The following is a 17174-nucleotide window of genomic DNA, read 5'->3' on the forward strand; positions in this document are numbered from 1 at the left end:
TTGCTTTAAAGTATAGTTAGGAAGACAGATCTATATGGAAGAAATAACAAAAGAGCACTTCCACGGAGAAATATGTGAAAACGGTCAAATAACTGGATTACCAACAAGGTGAAAGGATGGAATTTTGACTAGACAGTAAATAGTGTTATATGAAGTCATCTTAGAAGGCATTCTGGAAGAGGTGAGTTTTGAGTTGGATTTTGAAGGAGAAAAAGGATATGGATGGAGGGGGAGGAGATACACAGAGGTCTCCTCAGACAAAGGGGGCAGAATATGCAAACAAAAAGATGGGAGAAGCAAATTTAACTCTGGGAAAGCAAACAGAATGACGACCTTTATTATAAACAGTAGTAGAACCATAAAAAAGGTTGACTCATTTCTTATAATGATTGAAAGATTAACATTTGCAGGAAACATTAAATATTCTACTATACTTCTTAAATGTAGCCTGTGGAGAGTCCCAGTCACATAGTCTGTAGATTATCCAAAAGATGAAAAGAATAATCCCTATTCTTTCTACTACAAATGACTTCCTCTCTTCGAATTCAGGATGAGTTTTATTTTTAAAAGGCAATAAATAATTGTATAGACACCAGACAAATACGTATACTCCCTACATGGATTCCCATGTACTAACTAGTGTTCTTTGTTCTAAACTGAACAAACTTTCCTTGGACAAATCATGCGGGTTGTAAAGTTTTTCAAAGGTCGTTTCGGAAATCAAATTCCACAAACTCTATTTATCGCTTACATTTTTATAACTACTGTCTCTAAGTCAAACCAGGGGTGCTGAAACAGATATCCCACTGTTTGCTCAAAAGAGGGGCATATTTTCCCTGGATAGCGTCAACTGTGAGAAATAGCTGGATGAAAACAAAGAAATATTTCAATGATGGGGAGCAAAGGTGACTTCCTGTTTTGTTTTGGGCTTTGTTTTCTTCCCTTCTCAATGAGGTCTGTGTTTTTCTGATGATTTAAACTTCTCTCGCTCAGTGATTTCCCATTGAAAGAGGGTGGTGCGGCTGCCTCGGCAGGTCACTTCATTACAATATGCCCTGAAAAGGGAAGGGGAGTGGGGGGGGGAGGGGAGGGAGGTTACATTAGTGGGAAGAAGCAGACTGTGAGGAGATCTGCTTTCTATTTTCTCCTCTAGATTGAATTCATCTGGGTGGAGGGGTGGGGGGGAGTAGTGGAGGGAAGGACTTTTTTTTTTTTTTTTCCAGCATGGTGCAATTTTCCCATAGATTTCTTTAAAGGGGTAGGGGAAAGGAGGTAGGCAGAAGCATTTGATAAAAACAGCCATTTTATTTGAGAGAGTAAAATCAGTAACAATTAAGCAAAATTCCCCAAGTGTTTTGGTGAAACTGACTGATTTCTTTCACTGATGCTTGGAAGGCAAAGAGAAGTTATAATTTCATAGGGCAAATTGAATTTAGTGGGATCCTTAGTATCTTTGTGGGTAGGATTTTCTTGCTAGATAAAAGTACTCTTCCCTTTTTTTGTCCTCCCTACCCCCAATCACTCATTTTAAAATGATGCTCTGGAGTGCTAGGTTTCCGTCCAAATGGCACACAGTGGCACCATCGCTAGCTGGGGTTATCTGCTACCCTTGACTTTTAAAATGACTCTTCAGTAGCTCGCTCTTTTGGCCACAAGTTTAACACTGCGGAAACAGTGATTATAGTGAGAGAGTGGGTCTGCAGCTTTCCAAAGGAATGAGCAGGAGGAAGGGGACTGAGGGTGTCTTTTAGGAACTGAGGCAACACTGCCTCAGGTCATCTCATCTCCCAAGCTCCTCAGCTCCCCTCCCCCATGCCCATCTGCATCCCCCACTCACTAACATCCCCCATCACCTTCTCTTCCCTCCCCCTCTTTTCTGAACAGAGGAGAAGGCTGGGGAGGGCTGGAACTCCAACGGGAGGAGGAGCTCTCTCTTTGGCCATGAGGTGCGAACGTGAAAAGGAGCTGGGTTGGAAGCAGAGACCTCATTTCAAAGCTGGTCCTGTCCCTCCTAGCAGCCACAACACTACTCAGAAATTCAGTGCCTGCGCACCCTCTCCCTCAACCACTAAACTTCAAGACTTACCAACTCTTACTCAATGCTTTCCCCCTTTCCTCTCTGGAAATAAGGCATTTTCTCCCCATTTTTCTTTTCTCCCTTCCCCCACCATAACCTCCCCCCTCCCCCACCCTTTTGCTTTCCCCCTTTTCCTCCTCTTCTCTTTGGAGGATTTCATGATTCTTTTAGCTGCTTTCTGGGATCCCGAGGACCCGCAACTCTTTCCACAAACAACTGGATTCTGCTTTGGTGTTTGTTTGTTTTCCCCTCTTGTTTTCCTCACATCTGATTTATCAGGGAAGTCTGATGTTTCTGCCTGAGAGAAGGGAAATTAATAGATGCTGGTGAGAACTGAGAGCAGCGGCAGCAGCCATCCCAGCAGTGACTTCTGTGAGAAGCCGGTAGGACCTTAGTAGAGAAATCTGATCCAAGAAAGGCTGGACGACTGCTCCGAGGAAGAAACTCACTGATCGCTGAGAGAGGAGAAAAGAAGAGGGAAAGAGTTTCTCCGCCTCCTTTAGCTTTCTAGTCTTTCTGTCCCGTTCTACCGAGATTATGGTTGGCTGCAGTTCTGCAGAGATGCTGCTGCTGCTCCTGTTTGCTGTGGCAGGCATCTTCTTCAGCCAGGTGCCCGGATCCCAGAGTGCAGCCTGTGAACCTGTGCGCATCCCCCTGTGCAAATCCCTTCCCTGGAACATGACTAAGATGCCCAACCACCTGCACCACAGCACCCAGGCTAATGCCATCTTGGCCATCGAACAGTTTGAAGGCCTGCTAGGAACCCGCTGCAGCCCAGACCTGCTCTTCTTCCTCTGTGCGATGTATGCACCTATCTGTACTATTGATTTCCAGCATGAGCCCATCAAGCCTTGCAAGTCTGTGTGTGAGAGAGCTCGGCAGGGGTGTGAGCCGGTCCTCATCAAATACCGCCACTCGTGGCCAGAGAGTTTGGCCTGTGAAGAACTGCCTGTGTATGATAGGGGTGTCTGCATCTCTCCTGAGGCCATAGTCACCGCTGATGGAGCTGGTGAGTGCTACATCTGCCCTTATCCCTCCTAAATCACCCTTTCCCTTCTTGGATCCCATTCCACTTCTAGTCCTGGTTCCTTGCCTTCAACCCATCTCACTTTACCTTTCCCCTTCAGATCTAATCTCCTATTTCAGTATTAACATTCACACCCTTAATCATGCCTCTACCCAGCAAGAATCTCTCCTGATCTTGACTCACTACTACCCTTCCAAACTGATGCTCCTTGCCTGATGATATATGATCTTTAAATCCCTTAATACTCCATCCATTCCTTTCATATTAGATCTCTAATGGACAATTTAAGTAATCCTTCTCTTTCTGCCTCTCATGAACTCAAAGGAACTAACTTTGCCTATACCAACACAAGCTTCTCCTTTGACTAGGCTGCTTTTCTCTTAACATTTCCTCAACCATTCTTAAGTTAACCCTCCACAAGTTTTTTTCTTCCCAGTGTTCTGGGTGACTTTGCTTTTTCACTTTCTGCCTCTTTAGGTAGCATTGCTTTCTAGATAGCATTATGGGTTTGGAGTTAGGAGGTCCTTGGTTCCAATCTACCCATGATACTTATTGGCTGTGTAGTGTTGGGACGTCTCTGTGTGCCTCAAGCAACTTCCCAAGCACCCAGCTATTAAGAATGTGCCAGTTCACTTTGAGAGAAAGTACCCACTTTTTAACTTTTGGGCTCTTTCTCTTGCAGTCATTTTTTATGTAACCTTGCTACAATGCATAGATTGTAACTGCAGTGTACTGGCCAAATTCTAATTTGGGCATCTGTCTTTACCTTAAATTCCCCCTCTAGCTTCACTGAGATAAATAGTTCTTCAGTTCATGCTGGAAATAGTTATAAAAAACTACTGTGTAACACTAATGAATTTCTACTTTTCTCCTATCTTATTACTAAACTTTAAAATGCATGCTTTAAAGTCATTTGGAAAAGTTTTTGGGTAATATTAACAACTGATATTTTACTTTACACTTTAAAATTTGCAAAGAACTTTTAAAAATCTTTTATGCCCTTACTAAGAATAACCCTATTCTTAATCTTACTCTTCTTTCTCTTTATCTAGTACTCTTACCATTCCTTCCTCATTCAACATTTGCCTCCACTGTCCAAGCAGCCTGACCTTTTATACTTTCATTTTACCCTTTCTCTCCAGGCAGCCTAATCCCTTTAACTCTCTATTTGCTTCTATATTGCCTTGTCCACACTTGCCCATAAAACTTCATTGTGGTTCTAAACAGAATGGAACCAATCACAGTTTGCCTATTATTTTTCATTCCAATTGTGCTCTCTAGAAGACCTAATATCCTAATGAAACAAATTCACTGTGATCTGTTGAATCCAGATAAACTCCTCTCTCCTACCATGTAGCCCAGAATTCTAATTTTATCCATCATCAGTTTAAAAAGTAGACATGATGCTTTAGAGCCTTTTAAAAAAACTTTTCCCTCACATTTCAGATGAACTGTTTTCATTTCTAAAGGCACCCATTTGATTTCTTCTTTCTTGATTTTCACTTAAAAAAAATCTATTTTTCTTATACTCTTCCCCGAAATATATAACTAGCTATAAATAACTCACAATGATCAGGGTATTGTTTTTTGAAAAATTATGGACCAGTTTTTCCCCTTCAGTGTCCTTTCCTAATTTCCAGCATATTTGCTTATCCAATATTAGGTAAGCAGGGGAAGAAAGAAATATAATATTGCTTTTTGGTGGTAGTAGTTATAAAACTTTGGCTGCTAAAGTACTCTTCAATAAAAATTCCCATGATTCCTTCCCATCTCCCCCATGGTTCTGCATCTTATTATCTTTGAGAAGTATTTTGGCATGATAGATACTGATTTGGCCTGAAGCCAAGAAGACCTGGAATCAAATCATGTCTTTGACATACAGGATATGTGACCCTTGATAAAGTTGCTCTAGCCATTTGTCAGTTCTCTAAGACTTATGTTGCAAAGAATGTGCTGATCTGCTTTGAGAGCAGTTTTCACACCTGCAAATTTCCTATACCAATGACATCACAGGTTATGTCCATAGCCAACTTAGGTGCGTTTTGGGTGTATATTAGATTGTGATTTCTTAAGAAGGGAATGTTCTCATTTACCATTGCCCATTGTTAACATTCACTGCCATTCTACCCTTGTTCATAAGTCATTTTAATTTGGTGGGGCAGCCAGGAAGGAGATAGGACCTAAACTTGTGATTTCATCAAGGTAAAGGTTTGAAAAAATGTAAGTTGTTATTACTGACATTGAACCAAGAACTGGTTATAGAACACAACTGGTGCCAATGGCTTTTTTCAGCTTCATTTACTGTGTGCCCAAATAGTAGACCTGTGTCTCCATATTCATTATAGGGACAGGTCATAGAGAAATCTATACTAGAATCTTGGCTTGTCGATTTTGAACCCTTTAAAGGCTGGTGGTTCTTTCAGACTCCTTACAAAGGCAGTGTGATGGCAATGGTTCAGATTGCAATGTGTTTGTAAACTCTTCCCTCCTAGCTACTGTGGGGCTTTAAAAATGACCTTATAGAAAAATCTTTTTTTTTTTTTTTTTTGAGGGTAGCTTGGTCAGATCAGGAGTTTCTCAAAGCAATCCCTTTCTTTTTATTTTGTTTATTTTAAAAATTCATTTATTAATTTAATTAATTTAGACTATTTTTCCATGGTTACATGATTCATATTCTTTCTCTCCCCTCTTCTCTCCCCACTTCCGTAGCCAATGAACAATTCAACTTGGTTTTACATTTATCATTGATCAAGACCCATTTCCATATTATTAATATTTGCAAAAGAGTGATCATTTAGTGTCTACATCCTCAATCATATCCTCATCAAACCATGTGATCAAGGAAATGTTTTTTTCTCCTGTGTTTCTACTCCTATAGTTCTTTCTCTGGATGTGGATAGCATTCTTTCTCATAAGTCCCTTAGAATTGACCTGGATCATTGCATTGTTGCTAGTACAAAAATTCCATTACGTTCGATTGTGCCACAGTGTGTCATTCTCTGTGTACAACATTCTCCTGATTCTGCTCCTTCTGCTCTGCATCAATTCCTGGAGGTCATTCCAGTTCACATGGAATTCCTCCATTTCATTATTCCGTTTAGCACAACAGTATTCCATCACCAACAGATACCACAATTTGTTCAGCCATTCCCTAATCGAAGGACATCCCCTCACTTTCCAATTTTTTGCCACCACAAAAAGCGCATCTATAAATATTTTTCTACAAGTCTTTTTTCTTATTATCTCTTTGGGGGTACAAACCAAGCAGTGGTATGGATGGGTCAAAGGGCAGGCAGTCATTTAAAGCCTTTTGGGCATAGTTCCAAATTGCCTTCCAGAATGGTTGGACCAATTCACAACTCCACCAGCAGTGTATTAGTGTCCCAATTTTGCTACATCCCCTCCAACATGAATTACTTCCTTAGCTGTTATGTTAGCCAATCTGCTGGTAAGGTGGTACCTTCAGAATTGTTTTGATTTGCATTTCTCTAATTATAAGAGATTTAGAACACTTTTTTCATGTGCTTATTGATAATTTTGATTTCTTTATCTGAAAACCACCTATTCATGTCCCTTTCCCATTTATCAATTGGGGAATGCCTTTATTTTTTGTACAATTGATTTAGTTCCTCATGTATTTGAGAAATTAGACTTTTGTCAGAGGTTTTTGTTATAAAGATTTTTCCCCAATTTGTTGCTTCCTTTCTAAGTTTGGTTGCATTGGTTTTGTTTGTACAAAAGCTTTTTAATTTAATTTAATCAAAATTATTCATATTATATTTGTGACATTTTCTATTTCTAGCTTGGTCTTAAATTCTTTTCTTTCCCATAGATCTGACAGGTATACTATTTTATGTTCATCTAATTTGCTTATAGTTTCCTTCTTTATATTTAAGTCATTTACCCATTCAGAATTTATCTTGGTATAGGGTATGAGATGTTGAACTATACCGAATTTCTCCCATACTATTTTCCAGTTTTCCTAGCAGTTTTTGTCAAACAGTGGGATGTTTGGGTTTATGGTATACTATCTTGCTGAGGGCATTTACCCCAAGTCTATTCCATTGATCCCCCTTTCTGTCTCTTAGGCAGTATCATATTGTTTTGATGACCACTGCTTTATACTACAGTTTAAGATCTGGTACTGCTAGGCCCCTATCCTTCACATTTTTTTTTTCATGATTTCCCTTGATATTCTTGATCTTTTGTTCTTCCAAATGAACTTTGTTATAATTTTTTCTAATTCAGTAAAAAAGTTTCTTGGTAGTTTGATAGGTATGGCATTGCATAAGTAAATTAGTTTTGTTGGATTGTCATTTTTATTATGTTAGCTCGTCCTATGCATGAGCCATTAATGTTTTTCCAATTATTTAGATCTAATTTTAATTTTGTAGTTGTGTTCATATAATTCCTTTTTTCGCTGATGTCCAAATACTCCAAGTATTTTAATTTTATAAAGTTTATTTATAATAACTTGAAGCAAAAGGACAAAATAGCAAAGGTCAGTAAAGAAAAAAGCCACTTCCCTGACCACACATGTGGGAGAAGAAGAGAGAGAGAGAGGGAGGAGTTTACAAAACTAGGTAAATAATAATGTAAAGATGCAGGTAAAGGAAAAGGGGAAAGGAATTTTTGGACAAGGAAAGAATTTTGGGAAATGGAGTCTAAAAGTACAAAATTTCTAATTAATACATTGTCTTGGCAAATAGATTCCTAAATATTTTATATTGTCTAGAGTGATTTTAAATGCAGTTTCTCTTTCTAACCTCTTGCTGCTGAGTTGTGTTGGAAACATAGAAATGCTGATGATTTATGTGGGTTTATTTTGTATTCTGCAACTTTGCTAAAGTTGTTGATTATTTCCACTAGCTTTTTAGTTGATTCTCTAGGATTCTTTAAGTAGACCATCATATCATCTGCAAAGAGTGAAAGTTTAGTCTCCTCATTGCCTATTTTAATCCCTTTAATTTCTTTTTCTTCTCTAATTGCTACTGCTAGTGTTTCTAGTACAATGTTAAATAATAGAGGTGATAGTGGGCAAACTGGCTTCACTCCTGATCTCATTGGCAAGGCTTCTAACTTGTCCCCATTGCAGATGATACTTGCTGATGGTTTTAGATATATACTGTTTATTATTTTAAGGAAAGACCCATTTATTCCTATACTTTCTAATGTCTTCAATCAGAATGGGTATTGTATTTTGTCAAAGGCTCTTTCTGATCTATTGAGATAATCATGTGATTTCTGTTGGTTTGGTTGTTGACATGGTCAATTATGTGGATGGTTTTCCTAATATTAAACCATCCTTGCATTCCTGGTATAAATCCACCTGATCATAGTGGATAATCCTTGTGATCACTTTCTGGAGACTTTTTGCTAGTATTCATTTTTTTTAAATGTATCTTCTTTTTTTTTAACCCTTGTACTTCGGTGTATTGTCTCATAGGTGGAAGATTGGTAAGGGTGGGCAGTGGGGGTCAAGTGACTTGCCCAGGGTCACACAGCTGGGAAGTGTCTGAGGCCAGACTTGAACCTAGGACCTCCTGTCTCTAGGCCTGACTCTCACTCCACTGAGCTACCTAGCTGCCCCCGCTAGTATTCATTTTAAGATTTTTGCATCTATATTCATTAAATAATTTTTTTCTCTGTTTTTGGTCTGCCTGACTTTGGAATCAGTACCATATTTGTGTCATAAAATAAATTTGGTAAAACTTCCTCTTTGCATATTTTTTGTCAAATAGTTTGTATAGTATTGGGATTAGTTTCTTTAAATGTTTGATAGAATTCACTTATGAATCCATCTGGCTCTGGGGAAATTTTTCTTAGGGAGTTCTTTGATGGCTTGTTCAATTTCTTTTTCTGATATGTGATTATTTAAGTATTCTATTTCCTCTTCTGTTAATCTAGATAATTTATATTTTTGTAAATTTTCCTCCATATCCCCTAGATTGCCATATTTATTGCCATATAATTGGGCAAAATAGTTCTTAATAATTACCTTAATTTCCTTTTCATTGGAGGTGGAGTCACCCTTTTCATCTTTGATACTGTTAATTTGATTTTCTTCTTTCCTTTTTTAAAAAATAGATTAACTAGTACTTTATTTTATTTGTTTTTTCAAAGTACCAGCTCATAGTCTTATTTATTAATTCAATATTTATTTTACTTTCAATTTTATTAATTTCTCCTTTGATTTTTAGGATTTCCAATTTAGTTTTTATCTGGGGATTTTTAATTTGTTCTCTTTCTAGTTTTTTAGTATACAGGTCCAATTCATTGACCTCTCCCCTCTCTGATTTGTTGATATATGCTCTCAGGGATATAAATTTTCCCCTGAGTACTGCTTTGGCTGCATCCCATAGATTTTTATATGATGTCTCATTATTGTCGTTCTCTTCAATGACATTATTAATTGTTTCTAAAGCAATCCCTTTCGATGCTGGGAAGAGAAGGAGTTTCAGAAAATTTGCCCCTGAGTTACCTATTGCTGAGGACCAGACCAGACACAGCACAATAACCTCATTGAAAGATTCCAAGGTGAAATGCATGAAAACATTCTTTCAGTCAATGGGAACCTGATTTCCAAGCTTAAAAAAATGCTGTAATATTCACGATAATTATAGTTTCATCCTTAATAGAAAAAGAAGTTCTAGATGGAGAATGAGGAAAAACAAACAGGTGTTTGTGTGTATTGTGTGTGTAAACACACTTATATGTACTGCAACAACAAATTATTTTCTTTATTTGAGGATCCCATTGCACTTAATCAGAACCCTGGAATCAATCAACTGAACTTTAATTCTTTTAGAAATCTCTTTATCTTATTTTCCCTTTTAGGCACAGAGAAGGTAATGACTTCTTTGCAGTCACATTGCTAATGTATATTAGAGAAGAGACTTGAAGACTGTGACTCTCTTTGTGACTGTGAGACTGATTCTCTCTCTTATCATATCAAGACTGCGTCTCTGAATTATTATAATAATTCTTCAACAATAAAACTATTCTGAGGACCTTTGTGAGGTGGTGGAGTCAAACTTTTTAGTTACTATGTAATGTGCCAGAAGAGATAATTGTTTTTAGGTAATGAAATGATACAGTGGGAGTTTATACCTACAAAATAGTTTGCCAAGCCTGGCTCTTCATAGAACCAGGGCCCAGAGTTTTTGGCACTCAGCATAGATTGGTTGTCTTTCAAACTTCCCAGCTTAGATTTTGATAGTAGAGGGTCAGGCTGGACTGGACTAGTGGGAGGGATCAAGGGTCAGGTGGATTTAGTTCATCTCATTTTCTCCAGTGTCCCTAACTAAAGGGTAGAGGGATAGGGGACCTGCTGTTAGGATTATAGTTTCAAGAAGCTACCCTTTATGTCACAGGCCCAAGACTGAACCTTAGACTATAATAGAAAAGGGACCCAGAAATTCTAGTGCAAGAACTTTCCATATCCTTAACTGTCCTCTGTTTTCAAATTAGCTAAATTTTGAGGTCCTTTTAATAAAAAGGTCCCATGCTAGGACTGGGGATCTACTTTACCAAGTTATAGTCAAACAGAGAATTGTGAAAATTGAGTGAATCACACTGACTCCATCTTGTGACTCAATTCTGGATCTAGCTCAGTTCTCTCTTTATTCAATATGGGTCTGGTCAAGTGATGGTGAACCTATGGCATGGGTGCGAAAGATGGTATTCAGAGTGCTCTCTGTGGGCATGTGGCTGCTCCCCCTTTTGCCCCCCCCCTCCCCAGTTTGTTCCTAGAAAGGCAGAGGGAATCTGACGGAGCTGCTCCCCTCTCTCCATCATGCCTGATGACATTTTTTTCACATCCCTTGCCCCTCTGTCCAGCAGTCCAATAGGAGCACACAGTGGGGAAGGCGGGTGGCTCACAGGTGGCAGAGCTGGAGGAGAGCAGAGAGCTCAGCCATTCCCCTCCCCCTCTCTACATTCACTGGGGACATTCCTCACTTCACCTGCCCCTCTGCCCAGAAGCCCAATGGGAGCGCTCCCTCCCTGCCCTGTGTGGGGTAATGGGGGCCAGGACATGCCTGGCACTTGATGAGGGAGGGGCATGGCACCCTATCTTGGGGTGAGGCATGGCACTCAATCTGGTGAGTAGGGTGGAGGCGGGACCCAGCACTCCATCTCTAAAAGGTTCGCCATCACTGGTCTAGTCAAATTTCTGTCTTGTGGGAAAGCTTCATTCAGTTATAAGAATTGTGAGAAAACTTTATTGTATTGTTTGAAGCTAGCCCTTCATGACTGGGGAGCTGGACCACCTCTACCTGTTACTTGGAGACCCTTAACTAAGGACTTAGGTTATAATGATGAGAAATCTAGTCAGATCCAAAGATTGATACAAAGAATTTTCTCACAATTTTATGTCTCAAACAACCCATGGGTCTTAGCTGAAAACTGGTCCCGTATTGGTCAGTCAGTTTTTTTGTCCCTTTGATTGAACACAGATACTCTGGGTAGAGTGGGACACCTCCTTTTCTGATTTAAGGGAATTACACCTGTTCACTTTCCCTCTCCTAATTTGGAAAATCCCTAATCTCTTTTCCAATTAGAAATCAGATTACCTAATCTTGTATCTTAGTTTATAGCCTGTTTTTTTTTAATGCATTAAAAACCTGATTCCCCCTGTATTCAGGGTCCAATGCCAAACTGAGGAGGCTTGATCCCAATTTGTTATGTAAAGGCCAAATTTCTGAGCTATATATATTAAACTTTTTTTTTTTTTTTGACAGCAACTAGTTGGTACAGTGGATAGGACATTGGGTTCGGAGTCAGGAAGACTTGAGTTCAAATTTGACCTCAGTCACTACCTGTGTGATCTTCCATAACTTCCATAACTTAACTTATTATTTTTTTAAACCTTTATCTTCCACCTTAGAATCAATACCATGTATTGGTTCCAAGGCAGAATGGTAAGAGCTAGGCAATGGGGGTTAAGTGACTTGCCCAGGGTTACACAGCAAGGAAGTGTCTGAGGCCAGACTTGAACCCAGGACCTCTCATCTGGCTCTCTATCCACTGAGCCACCTAACTGCCCCCACTTTCCCTGTGTCTTGATCTTCCTAGTCTTTGTCTTCATATTAGACATTGCTTATAGTTGGCATTTCTATGGCATTTTAAGTGCTTTTCAAATATTATCTCATTTGGTCCTCATAATAACCCTGGTGGGTAATTCTGTTATTATCCTTATTTTACAGTTGAGGAAACTGAGCGATATAGAGGTTAAGTGACTTTCCCAAGATCATACAGCTCCAAAACGAGGCTATATTTGAATTCAGGTCTTTCTGTCTCCAAGACAGATATCCTATGTACGGCACCACCTAGCTACCTCTGATGCCCAGGACCATTTAATGTTTCCCATTTTGGAGAATTATTTCATGAAACTTAAACTTTACAGGTTGTTAGAAAAAAAATTAGGATGTTCCAAAATGGAAAGAACTGGTCTCTTTAATTTAGTCCACAAAATCTTTAAATTCTACTCCTAACTCAAAAAAAACTCCTGAGGATTGGATTGGCATTACATTTCTTTTGGTCAATGCTTATTCTAGGACTGTCTGGTATATAATTGACAACGTGATTTATTCTTCACTTTCAATACATACATTCAATGAAAAATTCAGCCATATAATTGGGCAAAATAGCTCTTAATAATAATGTTTATTGTCATGTAGACAGGACTGCAAGTTTGATCTGAATTTTTCTTTTCTAATCAGTTGTGCTACTATTATGTAGATATACTGGACAACTGTTCAGAAATTGGCATCATAGCTAGAATGTAACTGGAAAGGAAGATCTTATTTGTGTTTAAGGATTATAGGTTGAATATGAATTTATGCAGATAGGGGTGAATCTCAGATTCAAGAGAATCATTTAATCGCAGTTTGCTTTATCTCAGAAACAGAAACAAAGTATGCAAAAGCATCTACAGTGTGCTAATATTTAATACAGATTTACAGAGCACACTCAGTGGGGTTTTGCCAGAGGTTTTCTACTGGTTTGTCCATTGGGTTTAGCTTTCTTCATCATTCTACCTTATGCTATGAAAGCTCTTCATCAAGTGATTACTCAAGGTCTTCTTGATCTTGGCAGAATCTAAGGGAAGCAAACTTTCCCATGTATGAACTGTAGTTGAATCATTTCTCTACTCTAGGAAGAACAGAGAATCTTTTCTTTAACCCCAGTCTACAAATATTTGAGGGAATAAATACCAAGAAGGAAGAATTATTTAGTGTGATACACAGGGTTGCAAAGGGTTTGTGGTAAGGGGGAAATGGGATGATATAAAGGAATTGAAAACTTCAGACTGTAGAGAAAAATTGACTTTATAATTTCTCCTTTATGGATTATAGATTACTTTGGATGTAGTTGGAATTGTAGAAATTGTAAATTACCTGGGATTTCACAAGGGGAAAATAGATATTCATATACTATATCAGTATGATATGTTCAGTTTTATTTATAGCTAATTCTTTGTATAGGCTGCTAAATTAAGAGATGGGGGACCTTAGAGATTTAAATCCCTTATTTGACAGATGAGAAAACTGAGGGCTATAGAAGTAAAGGCACTTGCTTGAGTTTACAGAAGTTCTAAGTACCAGAACTAGGATTTGGACTCGAGATCTCTGGCTACAGCAAACCACACTGTTATACCATACAACTATCTTGGTCTGAGATTGAGAAACAGTATAGCAGAATGGAGCCTTGTAAGAAATGAAATTTTATTCCTGATGACATCAGTTGCATCCTAATAATGAATTAAAACAGTAATTATTAGCTTATGTTTACTTATCTATTTGTATTATAGCCCCAAGTAGAACATAAGCTCAGGAAGATGGGAATTGATTCTTATTTTGTATTTGTATCTTCCATGCTTAGCAAAAAGCAGGCACTTAGTAACACTTAGTTTGTTGAGTCTAGTCTCTCAGAATCTTCATTCAGGGGCCAAAGCTTCTCTGAAAGCTTCCCCTGTTCCTCCTCCTTGTTGATGTACCATTCCCTCACCAACTTACTTTGTATTTACTTTACTGTGTACATGTTGAATCCCTCCCTGCTCTTTAAGGGAAAAGACCTTTTCTTTGTCTTTGTACTCCCAGGTTCTTGAATGGTATGTTTCATACATAGTAGTCCCTTATAAAATGTTTGTTATATTTAATTGTTCCTTTTCAATTATAGAAAAAAAGTCAGTTCTTAACTTATTTGTGCCAAGGGAACAGAGCAACAGCTTTGATAATTAATTCAAAAGGATTGTAAATTCAAAACTCATCTATATTGCAGTCGGAAAGTTTTATCTTTTTGTCTTTCTTTTGTATACCCAGCACTGAGCACAGTTCCTAGCATGTAGCCCATGCTTAATAAATGTTTTTTGACTGACTGACTGTTTAGATTTAAATATAACATTTCTGAGATTGAAGGAAGCATGAATTTTCAGAACAAAATAGTGAAACAATTCAACCCAACAGGCATTTACTAAGCCTCTACTAATATTGACAAAGATCGTGCATTCAAAGGTGAGAGGTACCTTTCGCATGATCAAATCCATTCCTTCCATTTTATAGATGAGGAATTTGACACAGAAAGGTTAAATGATTTGCCTAGGTTCACAAAGCCAGTAAGGTCCTGCTTCTGCAGTAGTTGAACTTAGGTCTATCTGATTCTAAGGCCAGCATTCTATCTACTGCACTTACCTATCTTGCCAAGCACTATGCTAGATCCTGGGGACCTAAAGGCAAAATAACAAACACTCTCACTTCATAGTTTACATTTTACTGGGGGAATATAGCATGCAAACATAGAAATACATAGAGCTGTGATGATGAACCTTTTAGAGACTGAATGCCCAAACTGTACTCTCACACAGCATGCGAGCTTCCCCCTTACCCAGACAGGGGGAGGGGAGAAAGTGCTCCTGGTCTCAGGTGCAGTGGACAGGGAGAAAAGAGCTGCCCCATGTGGCACATGTGCCATAGGTTTGCCAACACGGACATAGAGGATTATATAAAGAGGAAGAAAGCCTAGCACTTAGAAGGATGAAAAAAGGCTTGTTGTGGGTTGACTCTTTTTTTTTTTTTAAACCCTTGTACTTCGGTGTATTGTCTCATAGGTGGAAGATTGGTAAGGGTGGGCAATGGGGGTCAAGTGACTTGCCCAGGGTCACACAGCTGGGAAATGGCTGAGGCCGGGTTTGAACCTAGGACCTCCTGTCTCTAGGCCTGACTCTCACTCCACTGAGCTACCCAGCTGCCCTGTGGGTTGACTCTTGAAGAAAATTTAGGAGTTTAAGAGGCAGAGGTGAGGTAGGAATACTTTTCAGGTATAAGGGACAGTATATACAAAGGTATACAGGCAGGAGATAGAGAACTGAATTCAGGAAATAAAAAATAGGACAAACTGGCTGGAACATAGAAACCATAAGAGGGATTAATGTGATATAAGTCAAGAGAGAGAAGTTAGCACAGTTTCAGGGGAACTATGATGATGCACGGTACATAACCTGGTGATAGAGAACTAGTGATTCCAGAGACAGAAACATCTTTTTGGACATGGCCACTATGTGAATTTTTTTTTCCTTAACTATTCTTAGCTTAGTTACAAGATTTGCTTATTTCTCTTTCAGTTGTTGTTTTTTTTTTAATGGGGGAATGGGGAAGTCAAGTGGAAGAAAGTTAAAAATAGTGATTCCAGAAAAAGAAAACCATTGTATCATTTTTAAGTGCATTAAAGAGAATGGAAGGAAAACACAGATAAATGGGACAGTTTTGAAAGAAAATGTATTATGTAGTTAAAAAAGACATTATTCATATAGAATTTTATTTTTTGAATTTTGCTGTACGTATGAAAATGCTCTTTCTTTTTTGTCGTCGTTAGTTCAGAATTAAAAAATCAAGTCGAAGAAAAGTTGGATCCAAATTGAAAAAAATATTTAAATAAGTGTTTATATTTGATTCTAGAGGCCAAAGAGAGTTGTAAAAGCTTCTAGAGAGGAGGGCGATATGGTTGGATTTATGTCTTGAGGAATATCAGTTTGGGAGTTATATGAAGGATATATTGAAACAGGTCAAGTTTTGAAGGGAAAACAAGAAACTATTGCAATGGGATTGAATAGGGGAAGTAGCTGTGCAAATGGAAAAAAGGGCCAATTGTTTGAGACATTGTAGAGATAAAATTGACTAGACAGAATTATTCTCTGGAAGGTAGATGTCTAAGAATAATGAATTGAGGATGATACTGAGGATGTAAAACTTTGGATAGTGGTACAGAAACAGGAGAATTGGGAAAAGGGTTGGATAATAAATTCTAATTTGGACATAATGAATTTTCCTTAAGTATGAGATATCCAGGTAGAGATGTTAGTGATATAGAACTAGAGCTCAGGAGAGATTAAGATTGGATTTTTAAATTATAGAATCTTCTTCATAGAGATGAAAATTCAACTTATTGCAGCTGATAAGATCACAAACTCAGAAAAGTATAGGACAAAGCAATGGAGAATACTCACTGTTAAGGAGTTGGACATAAATGGTGATCCAGCAAAGGAGATAGAGAAAAGTTGGTTAGACAAGGAGAAGAATAAGAATACAGTTAGAAATCCCAAGGAGAAGAAAATATTCAGGATGCCAACATTGTTAACAAACACTGTAACCTCAAAGGACCTAAAAAGTTGTCTAGATCAGTGATCTCCCAAGTGGGGACTTTTCATAAATTCCGGTGGGACTATGGTTTGATCCCAAGAGATAGGTGCTTCCCATGTGGAAAATTTAACATTAGCCTGTACTCCTTATCTTGGCACTCCTAGACAACCTTTGGATTTTAAGAGGAGAAAGGATTAATCTTAAAATTAAATATCCTACTCTGCCCCCACCCCCACCCCCTCTGTTGAATAAGAATATAGACAAAGCCTTTTATTTATCTATAAACAAGTCTCTTAAGATAGTAGGGTTGAGAAGAGTGGCCATGTTCATTATATAGCAGTGATGGTGAACCTTCCACATGCTGTGCCCTGCCCCCTCCAGACCTTCCCATCCCCCTGGAGACTGAGTACCACCCCTCCCTCCCCCCCCCCCC

General features: G+C 38.5%; 1 protein-coding gene across 1 annotated transcript in view; it reads left to right on the forward strand.

Annotated features, from left to right (window-relative positions):
• The first annotated feature begins 2557 nt into the window (after positions 1-2557).
• The window catches only part of FRZB (frizzled related protein), a 57694-nt gene continuing 43077 nt past the window's right edge, over positions 2558-17174 (forward strand). The window contains exon 1 of the mRNA XM_044666471.1: positions 2558-3086. Coding sequence (XP_044522406.1) covers positions 2615-3086 — 472 coding nt within the window. The 5' untranslated portion in view covers positions 2558-2614. The remainder of the gene's footprint in view (positions 3087-17174) is intronic.

Source organism: Gracilinanus agilis, chromosome 3 (assembly GCF_016433145.1).
Source record: "Gracilinanus agilis isolate LMUSP501 chromosome 3, AgileGrace, whole genome shotgun sequence".
Taxonomy (NCBI): domain Eukaryota; kingdom Metazoa; phylum Chordata; class Mammalia; order Didelphimorphia; family Didelphidae; genus Gracilinanus; species Gracilinanus agilis.